At 44.2% G+C, this 27,995-nt stretch overlaps 1 protein-coding gene across 1 annotated transcript; it reads right to left on the reverse strand.

The window, feature by feature from the left end:
- VAPB (VAMP associated protein B and C) lies at positions 1–27,956 on the reverse strand. The gene is made up of 6 exons (XM_072349803.1): positions 27,615–27,956; positions 13,087–13,239; positions 7,486–7,589; positions 5,836–5,916; positions 4,627–4,803; positions 1–3,253 (listed from the first exon to the last, which is right to left on the reverse strand). The coding sequence occupies exons 1-6, from the start codon at positions 27,670–27,672 to the stop codon at positions 3,095–3,097; spliced, it is 732 nt and encodes a 243-aa protein (XP_072205904.1). The 5' UTR covers positions 27,673–27,956; the 3' UTR covers positions 1–3,094.
- Positions 27,957–27,995: the final 39 nt, after the last annotated feature.

Consider the following 27,995-nt stretch of genomic DNA (forward strand, 5'->3'; position numbering starts at 1 on the left):
GCGATTAGAAACCCTTCATGGTTTATTGGGGAGAAGAAAGCCCAGCAATATTTAAAGTGAATTTCCAACTATATCCCACTAACAGCAAAAAAAGTAACACGGAACGCCATCACCACACTATTACAGTCTTATAGTTTAGAAAATCACGTGATGATACACCAACCCCTCTCAGCATTACATACGTAGTATTAACTCTTTGGGCCCTATGGCTACTTGACAAGAACCCAGAACTGGGTGCCCAGCCCACACACACAGCTGCTGTTGACGTGCACTCACACTCCATGGCTGCAGTGCACAGTGACACCCTCACTCACACACAGAACGCTGCTGCAAGGTGGGAACAGCCACACGAGAAGAGCAGGAATCATTTTCTCATTCACTTCTCAGCACATTTCGGCTCTGAGATGTTTTAGGACTGTTTGCAGAGGGGCCCAAATTGTGCAGACGGCAGCGCCAGAGCTCCACAAGGTGAGCACCACCAAAGCAGCCCCTGCTGGCTCTTAGCAAAACTAACAGAAACCCTATCTTAAAAGAGCAGTAAGGACAATGAGCAAGTCCTAGCTTGTTTTCCACATACCAACCAGTTTCCTAGCAGCTGGTGCTGTGGGAGGACACCAGGTGATAAGCGCTATCCATGAGCTCTAAACCTCATGTGTTTAAACCTTGTGTGCATTCTAAGATACACAATGCCCTCCAGAATACCCACCTCCCATGACTCCTGAACAAAAGCTCTCCTAGCAGCAGCACCTAAGGGACAGCTTATAAAAGCTGGATTATTGTTGCAGTATCTCCACAGACGGCCTTTAGGAACTTCTTTCTCTTGCGCATGAAAGATGGGCCCAGCTAAAGGGCAGCTGACAGGGATCCTACTGAGCAGTCATTTCAAGTCCAGCAAAAGCAAAGCTACTGTCTAGGCTGTTAGGAAAGACCTTGATTATTATTATTTGTTAAAGCTGCCAAAGATATGAAGATAATTTGAGTCCTGTTTAGGACTGGAGGTGCTGCCCCTCCTGCAGACTGCAGGAAAGTTCTCAAACACATTCTTTAAAGCCAAGAATGATCTTTTTTCCCATTATTTACAACCTCGTGTTTCTGAAAAGGCCCCCTCAGCTGTTTCTGCAGAAGTTTGCTCTAATCTGTACCTGTCTCGGTCCCTCAGCCCAGTCTGTCCCACTGATCTCCATGCTTCGCTCTCCAGGTGCATCGCTGCAGCCACACTTCAGCTCTTTGCCCCTTCCATCCTGAGCAGACAAGAAGGCAGTAACATTTTAAAGTAACAAACCTCTCCTTTCTGTTGCTACTTCCAGAGCTGTGCTCCTCAGGGGAACACACCAAACAGTTTTCCACCCTCCAAAGCCATTTTCTTATTAAATCTCACTTGAAATTTCACTTGAGGAACAAATGAACAAACACAAAGTCAGTGATGGAGAAGAGCACGACAGGCAGTGGCTGCCTGAACGCCCTTCTCAGGGAATCCCAGGAGCAAAAAAGGAGCGAAAGAAGCCACACTTTGAAGATGTTTCTTCACTTTGAATGGTTACAAAGATTTTGTCAGAAATGGTTTCTGGGCATAGCATCTAAGATTTATACAAGGGTTCACTTGCTCAGAAGCCAGTTCATCTACTGAAGCCCAACACATTAAAGCAAATGAGTTCTATAAGAAAAGAAACAAAATTACCTTTGCTTCACGTTCGATACGATAGTGAGCATCTTAACTAAGGAATCCAACTAAAGTGAGAAACGAGAAGTTATGCAGCAGCTCAGCAGTCAGCGCGGCTCCTGTGAACAACACACAGCACACCAGTAAGGGATGCTCAGAGCGGGGCTGCTCACGTGGATTTTAAAGTGAGGCAGGGAAAAGTCTTCCTGAAACACAGCTACTGGTTTCCTTACGAGATAAACAAACTAAGCTGACAGATAATGCTGTTCCCTCCCCGCCAAAACAACAGTAACAAAAGAAACATTAATTTGGGGGCTTTATTTAATTTCTTTTTTTCTTCTTTTTTTTTTTTTTTTTTTTTTTTTTTTTTCTTTTTTTAGATGCTACATCATCAAACAGGATTGGTCTTTTGACAGCATAGGACTAGTTTACTACTAATATTTTTTCCCCTAGATAGTCTTATTTACATACAAAAACAGTTTCCTGACCACTGTTTCCCCAATGCTCAGATGATCAAAACTCCCAACAATTGTGTAGTGCCCAAAACTACAGGAGGCAGAAGAATCTTGCATCACTACAGCAGCAGATTTTTAGTTCTAGTCACTGGCTTTAGAACAGGTGCCTTTTCATACCATAAAGCATTAGTCAATTCTGTGACAGGAAGGAAACATGAGATGAAATACATTAAATAAGTTAAATATGCATTAAACATCTCTGAATAACATTTTAATTCAACTAAATGAACCAATAGCAATGTAGCTTGGTCCCTCCATAAGAACAAGGCATTGACTTTTACTCCAAACTAGCATGATACCAGTCAATACACGCTCTTAATGATGCCTAGCACATTCAGCGTAGCCACGTACAACTCTTTCCGGCTTCTCACTATTCATTTAAGTGTCAAGAAATCGGTAACTTGCACAGAGTTGAAGACACTGACAGAAAAACTGTTAAATTGATGAGCAGAACGGTGGGTTAACATATCTTACAGAAGTTATCAACACCTCCTGCCTAACCCAGCTCCAAACACCCCACAGGGCCAGCTCCAGCACTGGAGGAATCTTTTTTTTTTTTTTTCTTTTCTATTTTTCCTTTTTTTTTTTTCCTTTTTTTTTTAAAAAAGAGGTCATCCAGCAACATGTACCAGGGACTAAGAATGTTTAAAATGACATATACAATATTCCATTGTAGTGTTAAGTCATGATTTTCTTCCCCCTTCATCGCTGAAGAATATTCTTTCATTCATTCCCTCATTGTACATTTTAAACTTCCTAGATTATGTTACATAGTATTTGTGCAGGGGTAATTGAAAGGCAAGACCTGTGAGATGTCATACATTAATTTCTTTTTTCTTTTAAACACTGTTATGAATAAATTTAATCCAATGATATGGCAGAACCATCAAACCAATTTACAATTTCCAGCATGCTGCCTCTACAAGGCTATTTTTCCTATAATTACACCAATGACAAAGAACAAAACCACCAAAGCAAGTAGTCTGGAGCTGTGCCCTTCATCCTTGACAACAGCTGCAGAAGCAGATATTGGGTTGTTTGTCTGGGGTGCCTTTCTCATCCGAAGTCCATCTTCTTCCTAAAGGAAGACAGATTCATTATTACTTCTACTGATAAAAAAAAAAGGAGCTGAAAAGCGTGAGATGTTGAAGCAAAAGCTGCTGGTCTATGCATAAAGAAATACTCAAGAAATAAAATTGTAACAGAAGTTACTGCAGCCTTAAAATCTGACAGATGAGAAACTCAAAGCACCCAGTCAGTGTTTTTCCACTTCAGAATTCAAAGAGCAACTCATTTTCTTCAGGAACACATTAAAAGTCACAGACTGCCCGATACCTCACTGCTGCTCGAAATCTGGATGGGGGGGAACTGACGTCTGGAAACAGTAACTACTGCAATAATTACTGCAAGGAAACAAACTTTTCACTTGAATATTTACCTTCCTTTACCTGGTCTGGCACTGACAGCACCTGGTGGCTGGCAGTGATTGTTAAATTACTGTTTTTATTTTTTACTGGAGTTTTCCGAAGTTTTACAGATGCTTCTAACACTCCACAAAAGGGAACAAGCAGCTGACAGCTCTGTGATGTTACTGTAAGATGTCTGCTCAGTTCTAGCGATCTCCTGTACAGCATCTTTATTCTGTCCCAGCTGAAACCAGGACATAAATGAAACACACTCGTAGAGCTTTTATTGTACTGGGAGACACAAGAAGGACCAGGACACAAGAAGTTAAGCTCGTGTCTCTGCTACACACACACGTTACTTCTATGAGTAAAACACAAATGTTTTACAAGCACTTCAAAGAATTTCGATGTGCATCAGCCAGCCAAACAACATCAGAGCTGACAGAACAGAGTTCCTTTCATTGGGGCCCAGCATTAACAAATGCCGCATTCTCCATCAGCACTGATACCTCTGAAACTAAATATCTATAATAAATGAAACCAAAACAGGTCCCCAGCTCGGTGGTAATTGTTTCTCATCTGTTTGGTTTCGCAGTCACATGCTGGGTATGACCAGAAATGCATTTCTTGTGTTACTTCAGTCATGTCAACTATGTGCTACAGGCATCACGACTAATACGTAGCATTGGCACACAGCTGCCCTCAAACTCCCATCAGTCAGAGAGCACAGGGCCAAATCCAACACTGAATGCTTAATCCAGACTCAGGAAATTAGGTGGGGGAAAAAGAAATAAAAATGAGTGGGGATTCATTCCTTTGGGTCGCTATCCCATCAGCTTCTCCAACTGCATGAGCTGTGAGTTCCTTTCAGAGGAACCATTGATTTCCAGACTATTTTTTTTCTGGCTTTATAAAGAGAAACATAAACCATCTTTTTGTTGATTGACAACATTAAAATATCGTGCCAAGGATAAGCAACCAAACCTTTCAGTCTGAATCTTTTATGTCAGGAGAGAAACAAACATGGAAAAGAAGGAATCTTTACCTTAAACTGTTTATTCTCCTCCCGTAACCTCTGAACTTCTACTTGAAGCCTCTTATATTCTTCCATTACTTTCTTAACTTCAGTGTCATCCAAGGAAGAGCTTATTGATTTAGACATTACAGAGGAATCTGTCTTTGTTGCAGTTGTGGATACAATTTTGTTTATTTCTATGTCATGCTGTTAAAAAAAGAATGACTTCTGGTTAGTTATTAACACCACATCTGATACTCACGAGTAGTATTTTCTATCTTCAACCCTTATTTCCCTTTCCTGACCTGATCTGCAGAGGTAAGTGCTGACAGAAGGACCCCTTGTTTTCAGTCCTTGCACATATGTGAACATAAATGCCATCAGACCACGTCCCACAATATCGGAAATGTGACTTATCTGCTGACGTTCTGCTTGGAGTCGTGGTGCTTTCCACACCTTTCCCTCTCCAAGCACAACACCAGCAGCTGCTCCAAGAAGCAGCATGTTGTCAGGAACCACCCAGCTGCTCTGCTGCAGTTCTCTCATCCTTCCCCCCCGCTGGCTATCACATCTCCATCCTCCTGTTTTCCTGTGGCGAAGAGGAACTCCCAGCCCAAGTCAGAAAACAAAAGCTGCAGACTCCAAAGCCCACTGCTTCTCTTGGATTTGAATCCTCCCTCTGTTGTGCAAAGGGCCTGGGCTCTAGCAAAAACAAAACGCTCATTCCCCACCCAAATTTCTACCCATCTCTTAAAATAAAGCTTTTATTTATAAGGTATCAGGAACTTGTTACTATACCTGCTTTGTTTTCTCCTGATAACTTTTACAGGTTATAGAAGAAGTTACCCCTAAACAGAACAGCTGTTAATTCCCACTTAATTCAGATTTCTTTCCTCATCACATCTCTCAACAGGGAAGCTCTCAGCTTTATCAATACCAATCAGTGCTTTGTTTAAAAATCACATTTTTATCCTATGCGATCATTTGCTCAACAAAGAAAGGACAACTCAAAGATTTCCTTGTGCTTCCAATGCACTTAGAAGGTTCAAGTTAGCTGCTAGCAATGTTAAGCATCACTAGGATTTAAAATGGTATTATTTTATATTTTAAGAGGACGTGATGTAGGCAGCAAAACAGAGCGCTCTGCCTGTTGCTTACATGGCTGCCCGGACACACATGCCATTTAACATGATTTACTGAGGCATTAAAGTCACTTGATATGCAGCTAAAAATACTCACAGGCTTATCATTTTCCGTCGGTAGCTCAAACACACACCTAAGTTTTGAATCCATGAGTTCCTCCGGCTTTGCCTCTTTCCACTGGAATAATTTAATATTAAACAGGATAGTATAATAAGACACATCGAAAAGGTACTGTAGTACATAAACAAATCACACCATCCTAGGAAAAACTGCACAAGCGTTTATCGCATTACCATTAAACACATACAGAACCAGAAATGGAAACCAAATGCACAGCTGAGCAGTAGCTTAGAAGACCAGACTCCATCACTCTTAAAAGTCTGAAACTCAGATAACTTAAGAGAGAAAAGGGACTTCTCATGGCTTTTCCTCACTTTGACCACGCTTCTGGTATCACAGTATCGCTCAGCATATCTCAAGTAGGTGTCAAATTCTGGGTAACCCCTGTGCAACCTGCAGAAGAACTTGACTCATCCTAAACAGCCGAATCGTACTTCAGTTCTTCTCTGTGGTTGAAGTCAGAGTTCTATTTTAAGCTTGTTGGCTGCCTGAGAAGCGTTGAAAGCTTTATAGTAGCCCAGTAATTTGTCTCACCTGTTTATCCAGAATAGGAAGATATTTGGAGAGTGGTAACAAAACTGAGAAGTGATCAAATGTTACAGGAAAAGAAATGGCACTGGGCTGGAGAGCTCCAGGAAACTGAAAAGACCATCTAGATCCTTAAAAACATTCTCTGCTAGCAGAATAATATTTTATATGGTATAAAGTAACTCATAAAATTAAAGGGTTAGAGATGCAGACTGGCTTATAACGAGGCAGACATTTCATTGCTATTGCTGTTTCTCTCACTGGATCTTATTTTAAGGCCATTAAACAAACACAGTGCCATTAATCCCTTCCAAAAAGGGGAAATTCTCAGCTCTAGCAAAAGGCCTCAGCTCTGAAGAGCTGTTCAGAAGACGTGTAAAGACTACTGAAAAAACCCATAATTTTACAAAAAAAAACCCACAACCCACCAAAAAACCATGCTGCATGTTCTATGGCTGTTTTCTGTTGTTGTTGGTTTTGTTTTACATAAAGTAATATGCATACATTCAAATATACACGTAGCCCCAGACATTACAGAATAATGGACATTTCTTCTTACTTATTGTGTCCTCAATAGTTATTAAATATTCTCTCAAACTAACAGAAGTTGGAGCAGGGTAAGCTTCCTTTTGCTTTCCTATAGTAGTAGCAAAACCATCTGCTTCTGTTACTCTCACTTGTAATCCACCATATAAGATCTATACGGGCAACTTAGTTGTTTAAGCAGCAACAGAAGGGATAAAGAAAAAATCAATACTTGTAAGCCATCTTCCTGGTTCCCACTGGGCAAAGGAGCTGCTCAAGGGAAGAGTCAAGACAGACTACAAAGATGTGCAATATAAAAGATATCGCATATCATATCATATATATATATATTTAAAAATAATAAATTACAACAATTTCATATGTTTCATAGCTTGGTGCGCCATTACTAACAGCAGCCTTCCAAAGAAGCAACCATGGTTGTAATAGCAATCTGTTGATGCTCTCAAGGAACATTCAGCCTGGTTTCCAAAGAGCCCTGAAGCAATGATGTTAAAAGGTCTTATAAATTACAGAAACAGAAATACATCCATTTTATTTACTTTCAATACTTACTACTGCTTCCATATCTGAAGTATCAGCTGGAGCAAACATAGACTGAACCATAAACTTGTGTTTACTTTTCTCATTGGGGTCATAGTCAAAAGGCTGTAGCATCACTGCAAGAGAAACCCCATAACATTACATTAATTCTGTTCTGACGCACAGTCATGCACAGATGATTAGTTACAAGATTTGAGAACTACAAACATTAACATGATTGCAAAGCAGTGCATCCCTCTGACAAAAGAACAGCTGAGATCCGCAGCCCTGCATATAATAAAAATATTGAAGAAGTTAAAAGAAACAGAATTCTTCAGTCTGCACTGATTTCTGCCTGTGAAGTTTGGAACTGATGAGCACAACGCAGTACTCTGTACACACCTATGGCAACATGATAGCAATTTATAGCAAACAGGACAACATACAGATCTTCTGAGGCAGCAGGAAAGCCTCTCAATGAAAGAATCAAGTTTTTTTCTCCATCCTTGCAATAGAAGTAACAAGCCAGCAGTGTGATCAGCTGCACACAGCATTGCTGATGGCTGCTGAGAAAGGCTGCAGAGCCAGGTAAAGCCAAACACTTTAAACCTCAAGTATGGCTCAAAAGTCAGGATGGAAATTTCCTCTACAAAGTCTGAATATCTCGTGATATTTATTGCATTGAGTATTGTTTGTCCTTCAAGAATAAGTTGCTGAAAGTTTGTTAATATACAGCCAGAATGTTATGGTTAAATGTTATAAAAGCATCGCTTATGAAAGTTATAAACATTTTTTCTCCATCCGAAAACCAGAGGAATTCTGTTTGTCTTAAACGCAGAAAACACCCGCATTTGGGGGTCAAAGACATACTGCAAAAATCCTCCAAAACGTTCTAAATGAAACTGCACAAACTTCAACAGAAATCCACATTCCATGTCTGTGAGGCTCTCAGTTCAACTGCGATGAATAGAAGCGGTTCAAGACCTGGGATTACTTTCAAGCACCAGTGTTATTAACATGCACTGAAATTCACACACACCAATTGCAGGGATCTGTAGTGTACGAGTGTTATCCAAAGATCCCATTTATTGCAAATGAAGAAGAGCCAAACCAATCTGTCTCCTTTGATGAGCAGAATATGCTATGCCTGCGCCATTTTTACTGCACACACAATCTGTGGCCATCAACAACCACATGCCTTTTAAAGCTGCAGGAAAAAGGAGACAGCAAATTGTCTCAAATGTGCAGTCAAATTCATTACACACTTTAACTTGCCTTACAATAATTAAATACTAGTCCAAAATAAACACTTTCATTTCAACAGGCTCCACGTAAAACTGTTCTTCCAAACAGAAGTGACTGAACTGTGACGTGTATTTCAGCACTGCACACCACACTGCTGAAAAGCAGAACAATCTTTTTGTCCCCTGTAACAGACACCTAACATTTATTTCAAGTCCACATGATGTGCAAGAGCCATTGGGCCCATGAAGCTATTCCACAGCTGAGGGAACTTCTCCAGACCTGCAGTTGTACCAGTTTGCTTTGCTCGGTGTAACCATAAGCTCGTCTGCAAATCATTATTTCCACAGTGATAGTGCTGAAACCCGTCTTGAACACTGAGCAACTGCTGCTCTGAATTCCACTCACTGAATCACAACAGCAAGCAGCTAGAGAGGGCTTGACAGTATCAGCGTTGTTAGCACTTGTATTTTTAGATCAATACACGAAAGCCACATCGACACAAATTATTCAGCAAACGCCTTGTAAGCCAGATGGGAAGCTCAAAAATACTCCCTTTGTTCAAGAGGAAACCAAACCATTCAAAACCATTCAGCACACACTCTCGTACTATTGGGGGTTTCTGTGAAAGAGCAGTTCCATGGAAGTGCCCTAATTGTGACACAATTCACTACTGGGAGTACAGCTCCTTTGCCTGACTGCCAGTTGCATACCTTACACCAGAACCACATGAAAACCGAGGCAGGGAAGACGTTATGCAAATCTGCTGTAAAATGCTGCCAGGATCCGACCTTCCATTCCAAGAGCAGGAAGGAACAGCCTCCCTGCTCAGATCATCAGCAGCCTTCCTCTGGTTTCCATCTAAATTTATTAATGGCCCGTTCACTTGGTCTTGGACCAACACTGTGCTTACGCTTCAGTATCAAAGAAGGGGAAGAGTCCTTTACTTGTAGCATTCCAAGACATCAATCACAGTAACTCGTGGCCTCCTGGTAAACTAAACAAGCCAGACTTGGTCTGTCCTCTCTGAGTCAGGGCCCCCATTCATTCTCCACACCTGTTCTGGCTTGAATTCCTCTGCACAAGTTACTCTGTGTATACAACCATGAAATTTTATTAATGAGAACATTTACACTCTTATCTTTTCCACTGCCTCGTTTGTTTGCACACACTGCATCTGCCCTATTCACAGCCACATGATGTCAGCAACTTGGTCATCTCTGATCTGTTACAATATCCTAACATCACTCATTTTGTTCGGAACGCTCGCAATTACAGAAGAAGAAATCCAAGTACATGATCCTGCAGTTTTTATGACAAAACTCATCCTGTTTCTCTTACTGAAGCCTCCAAGGACACTCAGTTCTTGCTGCATATCTTCAGCCTCTGAATTCTACATCATCATAAGGGTTTTTAGTGTACTCTCTTTGAGCCAGAACTGCTTACAAAAGCATTTAACAAGACTAATACCAAACATCACCAGCAATTTCTATTATCATTTGAAAGCCATACATCCACCGCGGCCCATGCTCAGCACTTGCTACGTTGGCCAGTGAGGCCTGGGGGAGCAGCATGCAGCCAGGGGCAGCATATGGCTGGTGGCTGAGAAGGGGCAGAACTGCTGTGGGCAGCCCCGTCCTGAAGGAAACACAACCCACCTCTTCCTAGTGAGGTAACTGCACAAAAGATTAACTCCCAACCCCTGCAGGGTAACTGACAACACGAGGATAACTTCAGCTCTCCCCATGTCCAGGAGTCTGCTTGGGCTGCTCTGTGTAGGGCACACCATGCACCCTTCATCTCTCCCGTTGCACACCTAGCTGCAGACATCAGCACCTGCTTCTAGTTTCTCACTCTTCATCTGGAATTCATTTATATCTTTTATTTAGATTTCAACCTCTCGGAAGCCACAAAATCAGCTGTCTTTGTTCAAATAAGACACGCGTAACAAAAACAGAATGGGTGCAAATAGCCTTCTTTGCCAAGTACTTACAACCAAACGCAATCAAACAGGGTGACAGCACACATACACTTCCTGACAGTTACGTAAACTCAGCTGTTAAAATTACACACCATTATATAACAGGTGAAAACATGGGCTACAAACCTGACGTTGCAGCAAGCAGTGCATGCTGACAGAGACTAAAGTGCTGGTATTTAGGAGCAGCTGTGATAGGGCAAAATAAGCCAGTATCCAACACTTCAGTAGAATAAAGAAAGCTTTGCTTTTCTAGTGTTTTATGTGTGTGAAACGAGCCAAGACCCGGCATGAAATAATGTTCTGAGAGCAGCCTCTAAGGACAGAACACCTTCTTATGAACCTCAACCAAAATAGGACACGCCTGTAGAACTGTATGTAAGAAAGGCACTCAGCTGCTATGGTGCAAGGAAGACAAGGCTGCCCTGAACCCAACTGTCAGTAATACTCCAAGAAACCAATTCACATCATCTACCCATAAATATACCTTAATGTGCCACCTCCAGGACAATGTATGCGAACAGCTTGCATTTAATACATAACATTAATAGAAGGGCTGGTAATTTAGCACAGTTTATTACCATGACTAAGAAAAGAGAATCATGAAAGTAAGTAAAACAAAAAATGTAAGCTCTGTGATTAAATATACTGAAGTCATTTGCAAAACTGAATCATAAGTCACAAATACTACAATAAAAGTTATGCATAAAAAAGGCAAGTTTTTTCACAGCTTTGTGAGCAAAGCATAACTTAGGGTAAGCACAGCAACCTTTCACAACAGGATACTTCAGGTCACGTCTTGGACTGGTTTCTGTTTGGGATGCTGCTGGGAAGAATGGGACTGGAAAAGCACATAAGATACAGGTTCACACAGCACTTGCCTATCTTATGTTCTGCTCGAGGCAGAGCAAAGGGTCACCGTAAGCAGAAGTTTAAGAAAAAAAGTTGAGATCAAGAAGATGTTTTAAAAAGCGTGTTACTTGCTAGCAAAGGAAAAGAGCTTTTCATTTTGAAAGTTCATCTGAGAGATGAAAAGAATCCCCATCTTTAGAGAGTAAAGATAATTTGTAGCTAGAAACCACGCTCATTTTCCTTATCGCTTCATTGATTTCAGTGCATTTAATATGCTTGCCTGTAGCTAGCATAGATGACAGGCAGCTTTACTTGGGAATTTTCCCCAGTTTTAAAAATTTCAATTCCTCTCCAGAGACCTTTTTCATTTACATATTAGTCATTTCAGAGCTTACTGCATATGCGCCAGCCTTCTCCTGAAGCAGAACTGCTCCGCCTTCCCCTCGCTATAGGTACCACGTGGCACTGCTTACTGCCTCACTGTGACATGCTCCAAAAATTAAGTGCAAGTGAGGCACAACTCTGCAATCATAGCCACACTGCATTGGATGCAACTGAAAGCCTAAACAGAAAAGGTCAGTGAGTGTGCAAATGCAGGGTACGTCAAAACCATTTCCCATGTCTTGCCACTATCCACCCTTGCAGCTGGTAGGAGACTAATTGACAGGTTATGTGTTTTGCCATATATAACTTCTGTTCTGATCATTTTCCCATTGGCCAGTAACCCATCTGCTTCCATTATGCAGCATTAAAATTTAATTAAAATAGTAAAAACAAATCTTCAGAAATCATTCCTGAAATTCAAAAACCAGACCTGATTTCTGCAGCCTGACACTGAGAAATGCTTTGAAAGAGTTCTTTAGACTATAAAAATACTCCTTTATGCTTCCAATGTAACCCACTCCTTTGTTTTTTCCATTACCAAACTTTGGCAAGTGAAGAACTACTGACTCATTAGAGAAAATCATTAACCTTTCATATGAAATAGCACAGTTTTAGTCACTTGATGTTTCTAGCACCAAAGCATATTACATCTCCAAGGAACACAAAACAAGCATGGTTTCAAAATAAATGTTTTCTTAACTGGTTGGTTATATTGGGTAGTCTGGCAACCAACTATCAGCCTGAATCGGCGTGGCTGCAGTCCACCCATTTTTATTCCTCCCTCAGTGTGCCTGTCCAAGCACTCGTTAGATCCTGCAGTGAGCTGGTTCAGGAAGTTAAGCTGGCAAAAAGCTGACTGTACCAAAATAATCCCACTGGGAGGGCAGGGCTGCAGCAGCACTGCCTTGGATAGGCTGGCTAAGGCTGCTACGGAACCATATAAATTATTTATATATTCCTCCTCCCTCCCTCAAAACAAGACGTCAAAACAAACCCATTACTGCTAGAGCAGGACTAAGAGAAGCAAAGATATATGAAATGGCTGCTCCTCCATGAAATCGTAACCTCCTGCTTTTACAAGCATTCTACACAGTACTTCTGTATTGCAAAACAGTCCAAGAAATAATTCATTTGATGAAGCCATCCTCAGTCACTAAAGAACTGCTTGTATGACTTACCAGAAACATTAATTGATGTTCCTGCATCAATAATTCCACTGTTAGGCCTTACACAGTATCTACGTGGTGCTGTGGTCTTAACTTTGAAGCACACATTTCTGTCTGTAGGGTTGCCGAGTTTCAGGTTCGTAGTGACAACATCTGTGAATGGACCTGAGGAAGAGCAAAAGCAGGATTTAGATTGCATCAGAAAGCACTTGACAAGTAGAGGCTAAGCAGGTTACAAATCTCTGCTCACAAATCTTATAAAGTAATTAGATGTTCAACTTCCATCTATGGCCCGTACAGATAACCACACACGCAAAGTCCAGAATGTAGTGAGGCCACTAAGCATGGCTGTATGCTCACAGCGCAACAGCTCATCATTAATAGCAAACAAAAAGGGGGGAATCATTTATACACACTACCAACACAACAACGTGGTATTCAAATGAAGCCAAATTCTCTGCTGTATCAGTTATTCCATTCTAACTGTTGAATCACCCAGGCTTGCAGAGAAACCAATTACACCAATGTACAGAGAGCAGAGGAGGATACTGAAACCTACAGATGTCAGTAAACTGTGCCTTACACTCATAAACTGCGTGTGTAAGCAGCACCTCCATGAAGCCTTCCACCCGCTATTTAGAAAGGCTGTGCCAAAACCAGCAAGACGAGCGTCCACTGTGCATCACATGTGCTTGTTTTTAAAGAATCCTTCTGGCTACAACAAACGATACATCAGAAGAGATCTTCATAAAAAAATCCAGCCTTACTGAGACAGGAAACAACCACACGCAAAGAGGGGAATTCTTGGATGCTGTCAGCACTGGCAGTGATTTCTGTATTAGCAAAGCCGGAATCAGACCACTGTCAAGTTCGGAAACAACAAGCAGTAACTTCTCATAGACTCACTACCTACTTGAAACCATCAGAATCCCCTGGGTTAGGGGAAAGGCTCATTACTGACTTTCTATAAGACACAGATAAATGAGGCAGGTGTTGTGTGACTGCACTCAGACTGTGGAGAAATAAGATTACAGCAATGTAAACCCTCTTTGATCAGCTGTCTTCTGCACAAGAGAAGTTATCTGCTAACTGAATGAAACACCTTCACCTATCCCCAGAAATAAAAGTAAACTCGAAAAAGAAAAAAAAAACAACAAAAACTCTGTCAATTCTTTTCCTTGAAGATATGACAGCCCTAATGTTTAAAAACTGTGAACGATCATTTTTATAATTAATAGTAATAATAAATATGCTCATATGCTCAGCCAGCAGCGTGCCACCTTTCTGCCTGCTCTCCGAGCAAGCCAGCTCTGCATTCACAATGCAACCTGGCAGCAAAGAAGGTGAAGCAATAAAACGCTCAGATCCAATGAGAAAGACCCAAACCTGCACCTGGTGAAACACCGAGATGCAAACAAGAATGAAATACAGCTGTTGAAGTTTTGTCTGCATTCTGCATGCGGGCTCTTTAGGTCTGATGGAAAATAACTGAGCAGAAGCCAAGAGCTGTTAAAGAAACTCAACAAGCCCAGCTATCAGAAAAATCCAGCAAAACATTTCGGTATGTAAAGATGGCAGCAGATCTTTCAGGTAGACCTAATTGGGTCTAACATTTCAGAAGAAATTACTTGATGCCTTAACATTATGAACGTCCATTTACAAAAATTACAGTGTGAGCTATTCCAGCAGAGGGAGGCTCGTCTGCACACAGCCCTACATGTGCAGCTGCAATCCTCAATAGAGCTTTACTAGTCTGCATGCTGGGACAGATTTCCTGTGGGAAATACGGTGTTTTTACTTGGCTGATCCATGAATGCATGTGGGATTTGTGCGCCCCAGCACAGAGCTGCTGTTTGTAAAAGTAATATGACAATAATTCTATGTGTAAAATAATTTCCAAATGGATTTACTTATTGCTAACACAGACCATACCGAAATATTTGGCAGCAAAACCTTCCAACAGACTGAAATAATTTCTTCTTGTCTGCTCAACTTTTCCCTCTGCAAGGCTACAGAATGTTTTTTAGATACATTTCCCCCAAATTATGGCTCTTAGAGGTCAGCCAGCACAACTGCACCACAGGGCTGACGTCTGCTTTCAGCAAACTCCCATTCAGTACAGCACCGCTATTAGAATAGCAGAGCGAAGCAAATAGAAACAGACAAGTGCAGGATTAAAGTGTCAATACAGGTGTTTTGAAGTACAGAAGAGAAGGAGAAATAGACTACTGAGTATAACGGGTAATCAGGGCACGGCAGTGAAATACTATCGCCCTGCTTGGCCTGCCTTCCAGAAGCGAGTGCCGTGGGCTGCCAGCTCGGGCTGAGGTGAACTCTGAGCACCTGCTGCTCTGGGACTGAGGCCTGGGTCAGGCTTCCAGGGGAGGCTGGCTGTGGGAAATGGGAGATTGGCCTTTGCTTCCTGCAAGATGTATGAACAGCAGCTGAGGGCACCTGCCTCAGCCCAGAGGAGGCTGAAGGGAGGGTTCATGGCAGCTGCAGCTCTGCTCTCTAGTGACAGCCAACAGGCCCGAGGGAATGGCATGTGGCTGTGCGAGGGGAGAGCAGGTTTTTTCCCAGGTATGGCCACACACCTACCCAAGAGCTCTGCTTGTCAATGTGGGGCACTGGATCTTCTGGAATCGGCTCAAAACAAAATCATCTTTTTGTGACTGTTTTCATTCCTAGAAAAGTGAAACTTCTATTTCTGTAACAAATGCACTGACAAATGTCAGTCCGCATTTAGAAAAAACAAACACAACAAATTATTCCCGTTTATAAAGATTGTGAGAAAAAAATGCCACTGGTACCAAAGGAAGGGCAAAGTTATGGGAGACTCGGGCTGTGTGTGCATCACGTGGCACGGAGCTGCCATGGGAGTGAGCGGTCTAGGAGGAGGAATGTAGCAAACAGAATCTGGTGGTTAGAGTTTGGAATATTCCACAAGGACCCAACTTCTCCCTGCAATTAGAATGAAGTCAACTTATGTTAATGGAATAGCGGGCATCTACTAAATAGCAGGCACTAAAATAAAAGCAACAACACAACAAAACCAAACCCAAACCCACCACAGACATCATGTTCAGGACCAACAACAACTATAATGCTTTTTCAGGGCATTACTTTTCATCAGGCCCAGTTTCGAGCTACAACTGCAGCCTCCCACCCAGAAGATACGTACACAAGCTTTCATATTTGAAGATCACAGCATTATCTCCGAATTTGCCATGCTCCATTTCCGATTCAAACACCAGAGCTGTACCAATCTTTCCTAAAACTGTCATTCTGCAGTACATTGCATTATAATACCCCAGATCACTTCAGTAACAATACAAATGCCTGAGAATCAGGTCAAAAGAACATGATGTCAATGCTATTTAAATTTTAAGTAAGTCTCACTGCAATAAAAAAAAGTGCATGTAATTGAAACAGCAAACCCCAGCTGATCATTCTTTGGTCAGCACAGCACTTGCTTTAAGTTCCTTACTGCCCTGCTTCAGTAACCATGTTACACAGCTACACCCCTTGAGCAGATCCATATCAACTATTCATACCTTAATCAAAATTCCTTGCTTTAGTCTGGCGAATAACCCACCCTCATACACATGCATTTCCAGTGCAGCAAGACTACTGCTGTAGCATGACTTGCTGTGTGAAAGAAGTTAGTGTAAAAATCAGAGGCAGAGCTTGGATGGCACATGTTGGATAGCACACGCTTGGCAGACTTCAAACTAAACAGATACAGTCCTCTGCAGATCTGCATGTGCAAATATTATCATCAATACTTCTTTATCATGAACTACAAGCATTAGCTGGGCCACAGTCCCATGGTCAGTTTATTCGTGCGCCAGCCTGTCTCACTGCAGAGGGAGGTGGCCTGACCTCTCATTTCTACCAACTGCTTCAGCAGTGTTCATCTGCTGCACCAAGAACTGAGCCAGGAGCTGCTAAGGTTCAAAATTAATCCACTTAAAAGACGGAGTGAGAGAGGGGACAGTGAGGAAGGGAAAAAAGAAAATCAGTTTTCAGCCAGACCGAGCAGTGCTCAGACACTGGCACTGGGGACCTGCACCTTCCTGCAGAGCAGACATATCAAATTAAGGTAACAAGGTCTCCTACTTAGTAGGTTAAAACTAGAACATCCAGGCACACGCTTTGCAGTCACGCTTCCTCTTGAAGTGCTGGCATAGTTGTTTGAAGTAATGAAGGCACATGCTTTCGTACTTCAACCTAGTGCAAATTCTTATCTGCTTAATGCGGGGCATCCCCCCAGCAGTATGACATTACTGAACTAGTCTTATTCAGAGCAAATGCACTGAAGTATCATTTGGTACAACCGCAGACAAGTCAGGTGAAAACGGCAATCACTGACTAGGAAGACTGCAAATAAATTCCCGTCAGCCTGTCCATATAACTCTCAGAACATCTTAGATGCACTTTCATCACCTGTCCCTAAATAAGTTTTCACCACTCCAACTCAGCACCACATACACGTATTAGAAGGCATTAGAAGGCACCAGCTCCACAACCCAGGGCTTCACACTTTATTCAGGGGGTGCCTACCAGCAACAGGGAGACAGTTAAAATAAACACACCAGTGGCAAAACTAAACATTAGCAAGAGGGCTCAATACCAGGTGTAGCATTGCCTTACTATGTATTTACTTTGAAAGTTACATATGAAGTTGGCGACCTTTAAAGATAAATACTGAAATGAAAAAAGCTGAAATGTCAAGCAATGCGTTCTGAGCCATCAGCCAGGTGCCTGTGAATCAAGAAGACCTAAGATCCAATCAAGGTCTCCCACCACCTTACTCATCTTTAGGCAAATCAGTCGAGAGCTTGATCTTTTGCTATTAAAAGCCTTAAGAGTTGACAGCAGTCCCAAAACAGAAGCAGGTTTGGACCCTTATAGTTTCTCTCTCTGTGAAGTCAGGAGAATACTTACCTAATTACAGAAAATCATTAGTGTTTTAGAAAGCACTGGATGCCAAGTTTTAATCACCACCACCATCTGGCTCTGGAGACATTCATAATTAAGTGAGCATCAGCAACTTTTGAAATCAAAGAAGTTGAAGAAAGAAACAAGAAGTGCCCGTGTTGCATAAACATCTTTATTTCACAAGTCTCTCACTGCAAGGACAGAGCAAACCCAAATTCGGTCATTACTTTTAAGGCAGAACTCAGGCTGCTCTTCACCCTTGTGTAAATTACTTGAACTTTTCAGTCCTCACGTGGATATTATAAAGAAGCCCCTAAAAGCTGCGCCCTTGTGGGATCACTTTTGTACCTTACTATGACCATCCTCACCAAAGAGCCCTCAAAGCAAAGCAAATGTAGTCAAGTAGCCACTTCTACTTTTGCTGTGCAAGCCATGATGAAAAGATTATTTTAAGTGCCATCCAAATCGCTCTCCATGCAATAATTTATGCTGTGATTTATTTTATTTTTTTTCTTATAGCATGTAATCAATAAAATGGTCTAAGAGGTGGAAAAAAGGGCACGTAGAACAGCAGCAAAATTACATGATCAAGGTCTTAAAGTCAGGTCAGGGCTGGCAGTAAATGACTCCATTTGGATGGATTAATCAGGGTCCTTCCCTGGCCTATTCTGACTCTACTTTTGCCAGAGCATGCCTCACATTCAATAAGAAAAGACTGTCAAAAGACAAATACGAGACTGAAGACTATTTTCAGAATATCTATTACCATGTAGTTTTTGTCACCTCCTGTTCCTCAGAGGATTATTAACAGTTTGACTTCACAGCTCTAAGAACTGTCAGGCCTCACAAGGTTGCAAGCAAAACGGAAGAATATGCCCTTCCTATAGTATTGCTATCAGTGTCATCTGGGGTTTTCCTTCCCCCAGCTGACCTCTTCAGATTTTTATTAGACTCAAACACTATTTACAGAAATCTCTGGCAACAAAACCATACACGAAGAAATATTTATTCTATATCCTCACCTTAAATCAGGTTTCCGCACACAATTAAATAACCAAAAGCCCAACAACAGCCGGCTAGCTTTTAGAGGTATATCTGTTTCAACTGTGCTTTCATATCCCTTCAGAACCGAGTGCCAAGCATATTGTGTTACCTTGTTCATTCCATTCACCAATACCACACATAACAACTCTCCGCAGGTATGAAAACAGGTCAGAAAACAGGGCCACACTCATCTTGGTGGAACAGCAGCCACATCTCTTTCAATAAGCATGAAATACTAAGGCCCGTGTATAATAAGATACCTAGTTATTTTGCATAGCCTCATTCACACAGTCACAGCTGGTATCAAAAGGACTGAAACAAAGCACAGGCCCTGGGGAGCAGCAGGGATGCAGCAGTGGAGTGGGGTGTGATGGTTTGCTGTGCAGCTGCCCCAGAGCTGTGCTGGCTGCAGACTGAAGGTGCTGGGAAGCATCTCCTGGCAAGAGGCAGCACTGTTTTATCTTCCACACCCCACCCCAAAGTACCCTTTTCCTTATACTTGTCAAGCAATTTTGTTGAGTCTAATTTAATCACTAATCTCTATTTCAGATGCACACGCAAATGGTAGGGAAGGAGCAACTGAACCAATCTAATTTTATGCTCATAAATACTCTTCAAATAGACAAATCTGATGTGTAACTTACATAGCAACTCTGCAAATACGTTAAGTGCAGAATTATGCCCAAATTGCAAATACCAAAGAAAAGAGCAAAATTAGAGATTTTGGGATGCACAACAAGTAGCAGATTTTCTAAGTAAGTTAAAAAACCCAAACCCACAAAAATTAAATAGGCAGTGAGATACTAATTACATCTATAAATGAGAAGGAATCCTGCATTTAGCAAGATGCTATTCTGAAGAACCATCTGAAAACCAGCCCATTAACTGTGCTGTAAAGATCAGAGTAAAAATAAATAAATAGGAAATCAGTCAGAAGCAGTGGGAGAACTTAATGAAGGCAAAAAAATACCCATGGTTTATACTGTTTGGCACAGGACGATATACACGTATGAAACTGCATTCTGCAAACCTAAGCTCTCATAAGCATTATCTGCATCATTGTATGAGTGATATCAAGAAGTACAGCATAAAAACAGCTGTAAAAACACTTAAATTAGTGCCCTTAGACCTTTGTTCCTGGTCTGGTGAACATGCAGGAAGGCCACAGGAGGAGCCACTGCAAACCAGTGAAGGTGACACGTGCAAACATTCTGAAAAGATGCAACACGCACTGAAAGCCAGAGATCTCAACAGCTGCAAATACAAGCAGGTGAAGGGCAGTCCGAAGAGCTGCAGGTCTGGGCTCCTGCATGAGAAACAGCAGCAGCACCAGGAGGATGAAATAACTGGTTAGATGAAAAGAGCAGTCGGATGGAAAACAAAACATTCTGTGGTTGTTTTGTCTTATTTATTTATTTTTTAATTAAAGAACTACACAGTCATTTTACACGCCTTCTAAAGCACAACCAAGTCAAATTAAGTCTCCAGAAGTGTTTGTGAAAGCCCAGGATCTGGTTGCATAGTGAGTCCTACACAGATGCAATCCTACATTCTGCACTGAAAGTAAATGGATCACCAGGCAAACCTCCCCCTCCTCTGTTCTGCACCCCTTGTGGCAACCAACCAAGAAAACAGGATTAAATTTAGAACGATGAAATCTTTAATCCACCGCACCATGGTGTGAAGGACGTTGGTTACCGCTCAGAAAACCAGACGCTGAAATAGTTTAGCAAAGAGATTATTTTCATAAAGAATTTCTAATGACGCGGGATAAAGTCCTGCAGGCAGCAGACGTGCCCAATTTGTAGGAATGTTTTTGAGGCCAGAAGAATTACAGTGGAGGTGAGCAATTTCCAGAAGAGCTGTAATGCAGGAAGGACACATCCAGTCAACTCCCAGCCTGGATTGCCTGAATAGCGTAAACACTCCAGCACTTCCATCCACATATGCTTTAATCTTGCACTGAATTAAACATGGAAATGGCAATTTGCTTTGCATACATTCTCTATGCAAGATTGTGACAGCTGCTCCAGACTGATGGCACAAATCCCTCTCTACAAAAGGTGGCCCAGCAGATCACATCTTCCAGTCCAGCAACAGCCCAGACACACTAAAAAAATATATTTGCCTTCTGTAGAGATCTCAGGTATAAGAAGATTTATATATTGAATAAATATTGAATCAAAAGCCAGAAGAAGAGATTTGGCACAAATCTGTCATTAATTTAGATAAATTGGCACTTAAATATTGATATAAGTAAGCAAGATAGGCTCCCTTTCTGCCTCGCTTCTCACACAGCAGGATGCTGCCAGCACTGGGTGCTGTGCCTGGCAGCGCTGCTGGAGCACCTGCCGTCCTTGGAGCAGAGCAGAGCGGAGCTCTCACTGGGAAGGACTCCCAGCCTAACCAAATCATCACGTAAAGCAGCGAGGATTTATTTGGAGGGAAAAAAGGGCTCACGGCAGCGTGATGATAATGTGAAAGATCACATTCCCAACAAAAACAAAGATGAAATTTAAGTCTGAAGCAACAGCTGTTACCACTAACAAAACTGCTGCAAACATCATCAATAAAGCTCTCAAAGACAACCAACCTCACTGGCAAAAGAAAAAAAGCCATAAGACAGTTACTGTACCAGCTGGGAACTGCTCTCAGCAGTTATGAGTCCTTCCAAGCACATGGACTGATATGGTAACAAGACAGTAGAAAACGAATGTGACCGCAAGACGTGGGCAGGCTTAGCAAGGGTCATCTGATTCCTGCATTGTCTGCAGCTCAGCAGAAAGCTGTGTTTAGAGGCACAGGGAAAGCAAAAACAAGAGAAACTCCCAGGTCACCCGGTTTTCTTTAAGAACTGCACTGTAACCTATGCAGAAGTGATGTTGCCCACTTAATCCAAAGCTCATTGGACACAATACCTTACAACAAATTACGCTTCTCTTAAGGCGGGCACTTGTTCACAGATGCATGCTGAGCTGAGCTCATCAAGTTGGATCACTCCCTATGGCGATGATGCCATTTTTCCAGCTGAATATCAAAACAGATCTGACTATTTAAAGGTTTACACTGATTTTTACAATCCTAACTCTGAATTAAAGTACAATTAAGCAAAATTCAGCTTTGCATTCAAAGGTAGCTAACCCGTTTAAAAATAAACACACCATTGCAGAACTACTGGTAAGTCTTTACAAAGCCTGAACAGACAGGAGATGCAATAATTCATTTCCAGTGCAAAGATCAGACAAACCCATGCAGGTTCTCAGTGCCCGTTCCTCTTTCCCAGGTGACAAGGCACCGCACGCAGGCAGAGCAGCAGCTGGGAAGCAGACTGTGCTGCCATGTACTTGTCAACCTGCACCTGCTGTGACACATTACCTGTGCCGTTGTTTCAACATGACTGCCACATTCCCAGGGCTCAAGGCAGTCACTCTCTGCCCTATATTTATATATACATATTCAATGTCATTACCAGGCATTTTCTGAAGCGATGAATAGGAGAAATGTGCCATCATCCCATCCGGACAGGCATTCCACCACCCTGAGGAGCTCTCAATAACCAACTAGATAGCCTTGCTTTCCGTGCATCAGTGCAGTGGTTCCACAGCTGAAACTGCACAAGAGTTTCCAATACAATGGCCACTTAAAAGAACAGTTACAGGACCTTCCTAGAAATAGTAATATTTTGCTCCCATTACTGCTCATTACTTCAACTGCAGTTCTTAGAATCAGCGTGGTACAAAACAATTCAGAAGCCCTTAACCCATACACCACACCAGCTGAAGCCTTCAAGATGACTGCAAGAAATCAAAGCAGTCTTAGGAGACCTAAATACATTAATTAAATCTAATGGAAAACGTGGCTAAACTTCATCAGCTCCACACATCTCGAGTCACTGTTACTTGGGTCTCTAACCAAAAGCACATTCTATTTTAAGGCTCAAATTTTTGCTAGCCCTCTCTTGATTAGCTCCTCACCCTGTCCCTGTGGACCTGACAGTGTCCTGCATCATGCACAGGGCACCAAGCAGCTAAAGAAGCACAAAGCAGCCCTGCCTCCAACTTCCTCCACCTTTCCAAAAATGAGATGCACCATCAGTCACCAGCACTGCTCTTGTAAAGTGAAGAGTCTGTAGAAAGTGATGGAGTATTTATAAAATTAATACATATGAAATCAGAATAACACAGTGAGACGCAAGCCTGTCCAACTAGAATGAACGCTTAATAGTTAGAATAAGCTACTAATTTTGCCAAAGTCGCAGTAATAGCTAGCATAACATGAACTGCAAATATTTAAACGTGACTAGAAAATGAGTAATGAAACATAAATTCACACAAATTTATGAAGGCTGTTACTGAAATACTGTGTTCTCGTTTTAAGTGTAAAACTTGGTAATTAAATTCAAATATGCAGAAGGATGTGAGGGCTTACTCCTATTTGATCTAACAGTGACTTTATTAGAAATAGGGCAAAGAAGAGGGCAGCAGGTTTTCCAGCAGAAGAGCAGACAGCCATTGGCACAGCCTCGGAGAGCAAAGAAACCCAAGCACCGACTGCCATTACACTGACAACACCAGAAGGGTTCTAACAGTTAAAAGGAAACACCACATAAATTCTCAGCTTAAAAGATGCATATTAATTACACTAAAGAGGCAACTTCTCACAACACTGTCAGTATTTCACATCCATAAACAAAGCCTGTTCCGGTGGCAGTGATGAGAAATCCCTATTTATCCAACACAGGATGAGCACAGTCAGATCCCCACGCACACAGGCTGCAGCAGGGCGGCAGAGGAGCTGCCAACTGCAGCGCCTATGAAGTGCTGAGCCTCTCCTCTGAGGCCGCTGGTAACACATGCACACCAGGCCAACCACCCCCATACACTGCTGCGCTGAGCAGCCTCAGCTCTGTACCCACATTCAAGGCCAGGCTGGATGTGGCTCTGGACAACCTGGTCTGGTGTTGGCGACCCTGCACATAGCAGGTGGGTTGAAACTGGATGATCATTGTGGTCCTTTTCAAGCCAGGCCATTCTGTGATTCTACAATCTGTCCGACAGGAGGTCTGCACACCTGCTCTGCCATACACAGACCTGGCTACAGCGCACAAATGCACAAGAAAGAGCTCAAACTCTCCTGCAGTACAGCAGCCACTGGTCTGTCATGCAGGCTGCTCCAGGCTGCAACCAGCACTGCAGGAAGGCCCCAGGGCCCAGCACAGCCCTCCCTGGAGGGGAAGCAGCACCGCCAGGCCCACAGCTTCATGGGGAGCACTGCCCGTCCTGCTCTATTGTTGTGGCCTTTCCCGCACAGTCACACAGCGATGTATTGCACGCATGCAGGTGGAAAAATCACACACTGGAAACGGGAAACAGCATTTCCAACAGGCAATAATTTATGCTGGCAAGCAAGGAATAATTTATCCTGGCAGTACTGCTACTTGCCACTTGGGGAGCACTGCAACAGCGAGTGCTGAGTCATTAGTCCAGGCTCACCTGGAGCAAAGCCCCGTGTGGTGCGCAGGGAGCAACCTCCACCGGCAGCACCTCAGGTGTGAGAACGCTCTGCCAACCTGCATCGTGACACTGCGCTGCAAAGAACATAGCATTCAAGCAGCTAAAGATCCAGGCAAGTTCTAAAATGAGTTATAATCGAACAGTATTCTGCTTGCTGGAATTGAATCTACTCCAGGTGGGCCCGTGCTGCCGGAGGATGGATGTGCTTCACCAGGAATAAGGCAGCATCCTACAGCAGAGACACGGCACTGGAAGGAACGATTTTATCAACATGTGCTTCACAGAAGGCACCAGAGCTGCACATCTGTACTGAGCTTGCAGTCAGTACCTTCAGCCAGGCCCCTGACCACTGCAATTTAACTTACCACCCTCAGCAGGTCGTTGGATGCTCTTTAGTCCTAGATTAACAGAAAAGGAAATGTAGGTGCAAACATCACATGGAACAAATATGGTCTTTTTCATCGCTCATTACCAGTAAAGCCTGAACAACAGCCTCATGCTTCAGCCTTTCTCACCCAGGCTGCAGGACTCTGCTGACCAACCAGAGGAAGTCAGAGCTGCCAGCATCAAAGAGCACAGCGAGGAGCAGAGACCCGCGGCCAGGAGGGGCACATCCTGCAGCCTGTCACTGTGCTTCAGCACACGGCCGAGCTATTTTGGAGCACATGTGTTATGGTGTAGGAGGCGGAGGTGGGGAGGAAAGACAACCCCTGTTCATGTTCACATGCTACGAAAAAAACGTTCTGGCACAAAGATCTTCTCTGGTGTTTCTGCAAAAAGACACAAAGGTGGCGTTTTGAAAGAGAGCTCCAAACACGCCGAGAGGAATTGCTGCGAATGAAGGGGTACATAAGACTCTTAAAAAACATCTTCAAACCCTCCTTTAATTGCAAGCGCTGGCTGACAGAGACTGCTGCAGTCCTGCATTGGGACACACAGAACAAACCTGACTTTGGTATCTTATTCCTGCATTCCTCTCACTGTCACACCTCCCTCTACATCTTAAGATTCAAGAATCACGCTGTAACAACAGAGCTGGTAACAGTCTGCTTTTTCCACCCCACTGCATTCTGACCAAGGCTGCTCCCCACTCCTGGTGTTGTGGAGCCCAGCCTACGGTCTCACCTCACCAACACCGCTGCCCTGAGTTTTCCATGCACGGCAGCAAGGCAGCAGGAGCACAGCAGCACCACCGCCGTCTGTCATGCATCAACCCGCTCCGTGCAGAGCGATGCCCTGCAAATAAACACCGCTATTTACAAAGGTGAGAAAATCACAGCTCCACACTGCCAGGCAATACACCATCACAAACTGCAGGACGGGGACTTCTTAGGGCAGACGTTACTTGGTGAAAGCTTCAAACGGGCCCTTCCTGAATGAAGGACAGCGGTCAGCACTCCTGTCAGGAAGGACTGGAGGGCAGAATTTATGGCCAAGGCAGATGAAGGCTATCCGCAGCATTAAGCCTATCTGAACATTAATATTTAAGCACACATTAAAGCTAAGCCATTTGCTACTTGCAGCTAGTCGAGCCGTGTTTTACATTACGAGGAATATATGTTGCTGGCTGAAAATTGGACACAGAAAACCTCCGTGGTTGGTGGATTTAACAACTGTGGCTCCCGATGGCGGAGGCCAGGCGGGCTGACCCAGCAGCACTACCCCAACAAGCAGCCAGCCTGCTGCTGTACCTGCCTGTGCTGAAAGCAAAGCCTCGAACCACAACCGCAGCCTCACTGCTGGTCAGCACCAACTCAGGACACACGTTTTGCCCACCTGAGTTTGGATCTGCCTTCTGGTTGGAAATAACATTACTTGCATCCAGAACAAGATGAAAATAAGCCTTTAACATAAACAATATTGGAACAACAGCTTACTTCTTAAGCATGTTTGATTCCGCTGCCATAACAACATGCAAACACTACAACTTACCACAAGGACACATTCATTCCAGCCAGCATTTATTACCAGGCTTTTTTGATAAGCCCACTCTGCACTATTAGTCCTGATGTGTTTATTGCTAAAACCAGGTAGAGACTTCCCCTAAGTGTAAAGCATTCCACGAAAGCCTTTCAGATAATGAGCAGTTTAACCAGGCGCCAGCAAATAAATCACTATTTTTAAATAAAGGCTACTGGCCAGGTATTCGTATGAAGCTGTGAGTACCTCTGACTCCGGGAGCATAAATAAACTTGCCGAATGCTTCCTGGTAATCCCTGAGCGTTGTATTACAGCAGCACTATCTGTCAGGTTACAACCTTGGCATTTCAGTGCCAGCAGTAACTCAAACCCATTCAGAATCTTTATTTAACATAAAAAACGCTGAGTTCTGGGCAGTCAGACCGCGCACAGTGCGCGCACCGAAGGGGCTCGCGGCGTTATTCCGGCGCTGACCACAAAGAACGCAGCCGGGAACGCGGCCGAGCCAAGCGCTTCCCCGGCGGCAGATGCCCCAACGCCGCGCGCCCTGACAGATCTCGCGTCCCGCAGCGCCTCGGGGCCGGATCTCAGCGGGCAGCGGCCCCGCGCTACGTCAGCTGGAAAACCTTCTCCTTCCACCACACCTCCGCGGAGGCCGAGGCCCCTCCCGACGCCCGCGGTTCCCTTCTCCCCCGCCTTCCCGCTCCTTCCAGGCCCGGCCCGGGCGGCCCACGCCCTGCGGGGAAGGTCAGCCCGGGGGAAGAGCGGGGCCGCGCTGCCGGGAGCCGGGCCCTGCGGGCGGCGGCCGCCTCCCCGCACCCCGCGCGCTTTCCCCATCGGGCCGCCCCGGGTCGCGCAGCACCGCCCGCAACGCGGGGTGGGTGCGGGCGGCGGGGGCAGGAGAGGCCCGGGGCGGCGGGGAGCCCGCGGGGCCGCGCGCCGGGAGCCGCCTGTTCACCCGGCCCCGCCCGGGGATGCGGGAGAGGCCGCGGCGATGAAGGACATTTTCGCGGCGGCGCCCAGCCCCGGCCCCCGGAAAATGGCTGCCGCCGGAGCGGGGCCTGCGAGCGGCGGATCGGCGGGGCCGGAGCGGGGCAGCGGCGTAGGACGGCGGCCGCGTACCTTTGAATTTGAGCTCGTGCTGCGGTTCGAGGCTGAGGACCTGCTCCGCTTTCGCCATGTTCCTCCTCCTCCTCGGCGGTGGCGGCACCAGGCGGAGAGAGGAAGGGCCGGGGGAGGGAGGGAGGGGAAGGAAGGAAAGGAGGGAGGGAGGAAAGGAGGGAGGAAAGGAGGGCGGGCAGGGCGGTGCGCCCGGGCGCTGTGCTCACAGCCGAGCGGCCCCGAAGCGGTGAAGGGAGCGGCGCTGCGGGCGGCGGAGCGGAGCCGGGCGGGTCGGAGCACGGCGGGCAGCTGCACGGAGCTGAGGAGGGACGCGGGCGGAGGGGGCGGGGCGGCGCGGGGCGGGGATGGCGCAGCGCGGAGCGGCGCGGGGACGGGCTGCGG

Source organism: Excalfactoria chinensis, chromosome 15 (genome assembly GCF_039878825.1).
Source record: "Excalfactoria chinensis isolate bCotChi1 chromosome 15, bCotChi1.hap2, whole genome shotgun sequence".
In the NCBI taxonomy this organism is placed as follows: domain Eukaryota; kingdom Metazoa; phylum Chordata; class Aves; order Galliformes; family Phasianidae; genus Excalfactoria; species Excalfactoria chinensis.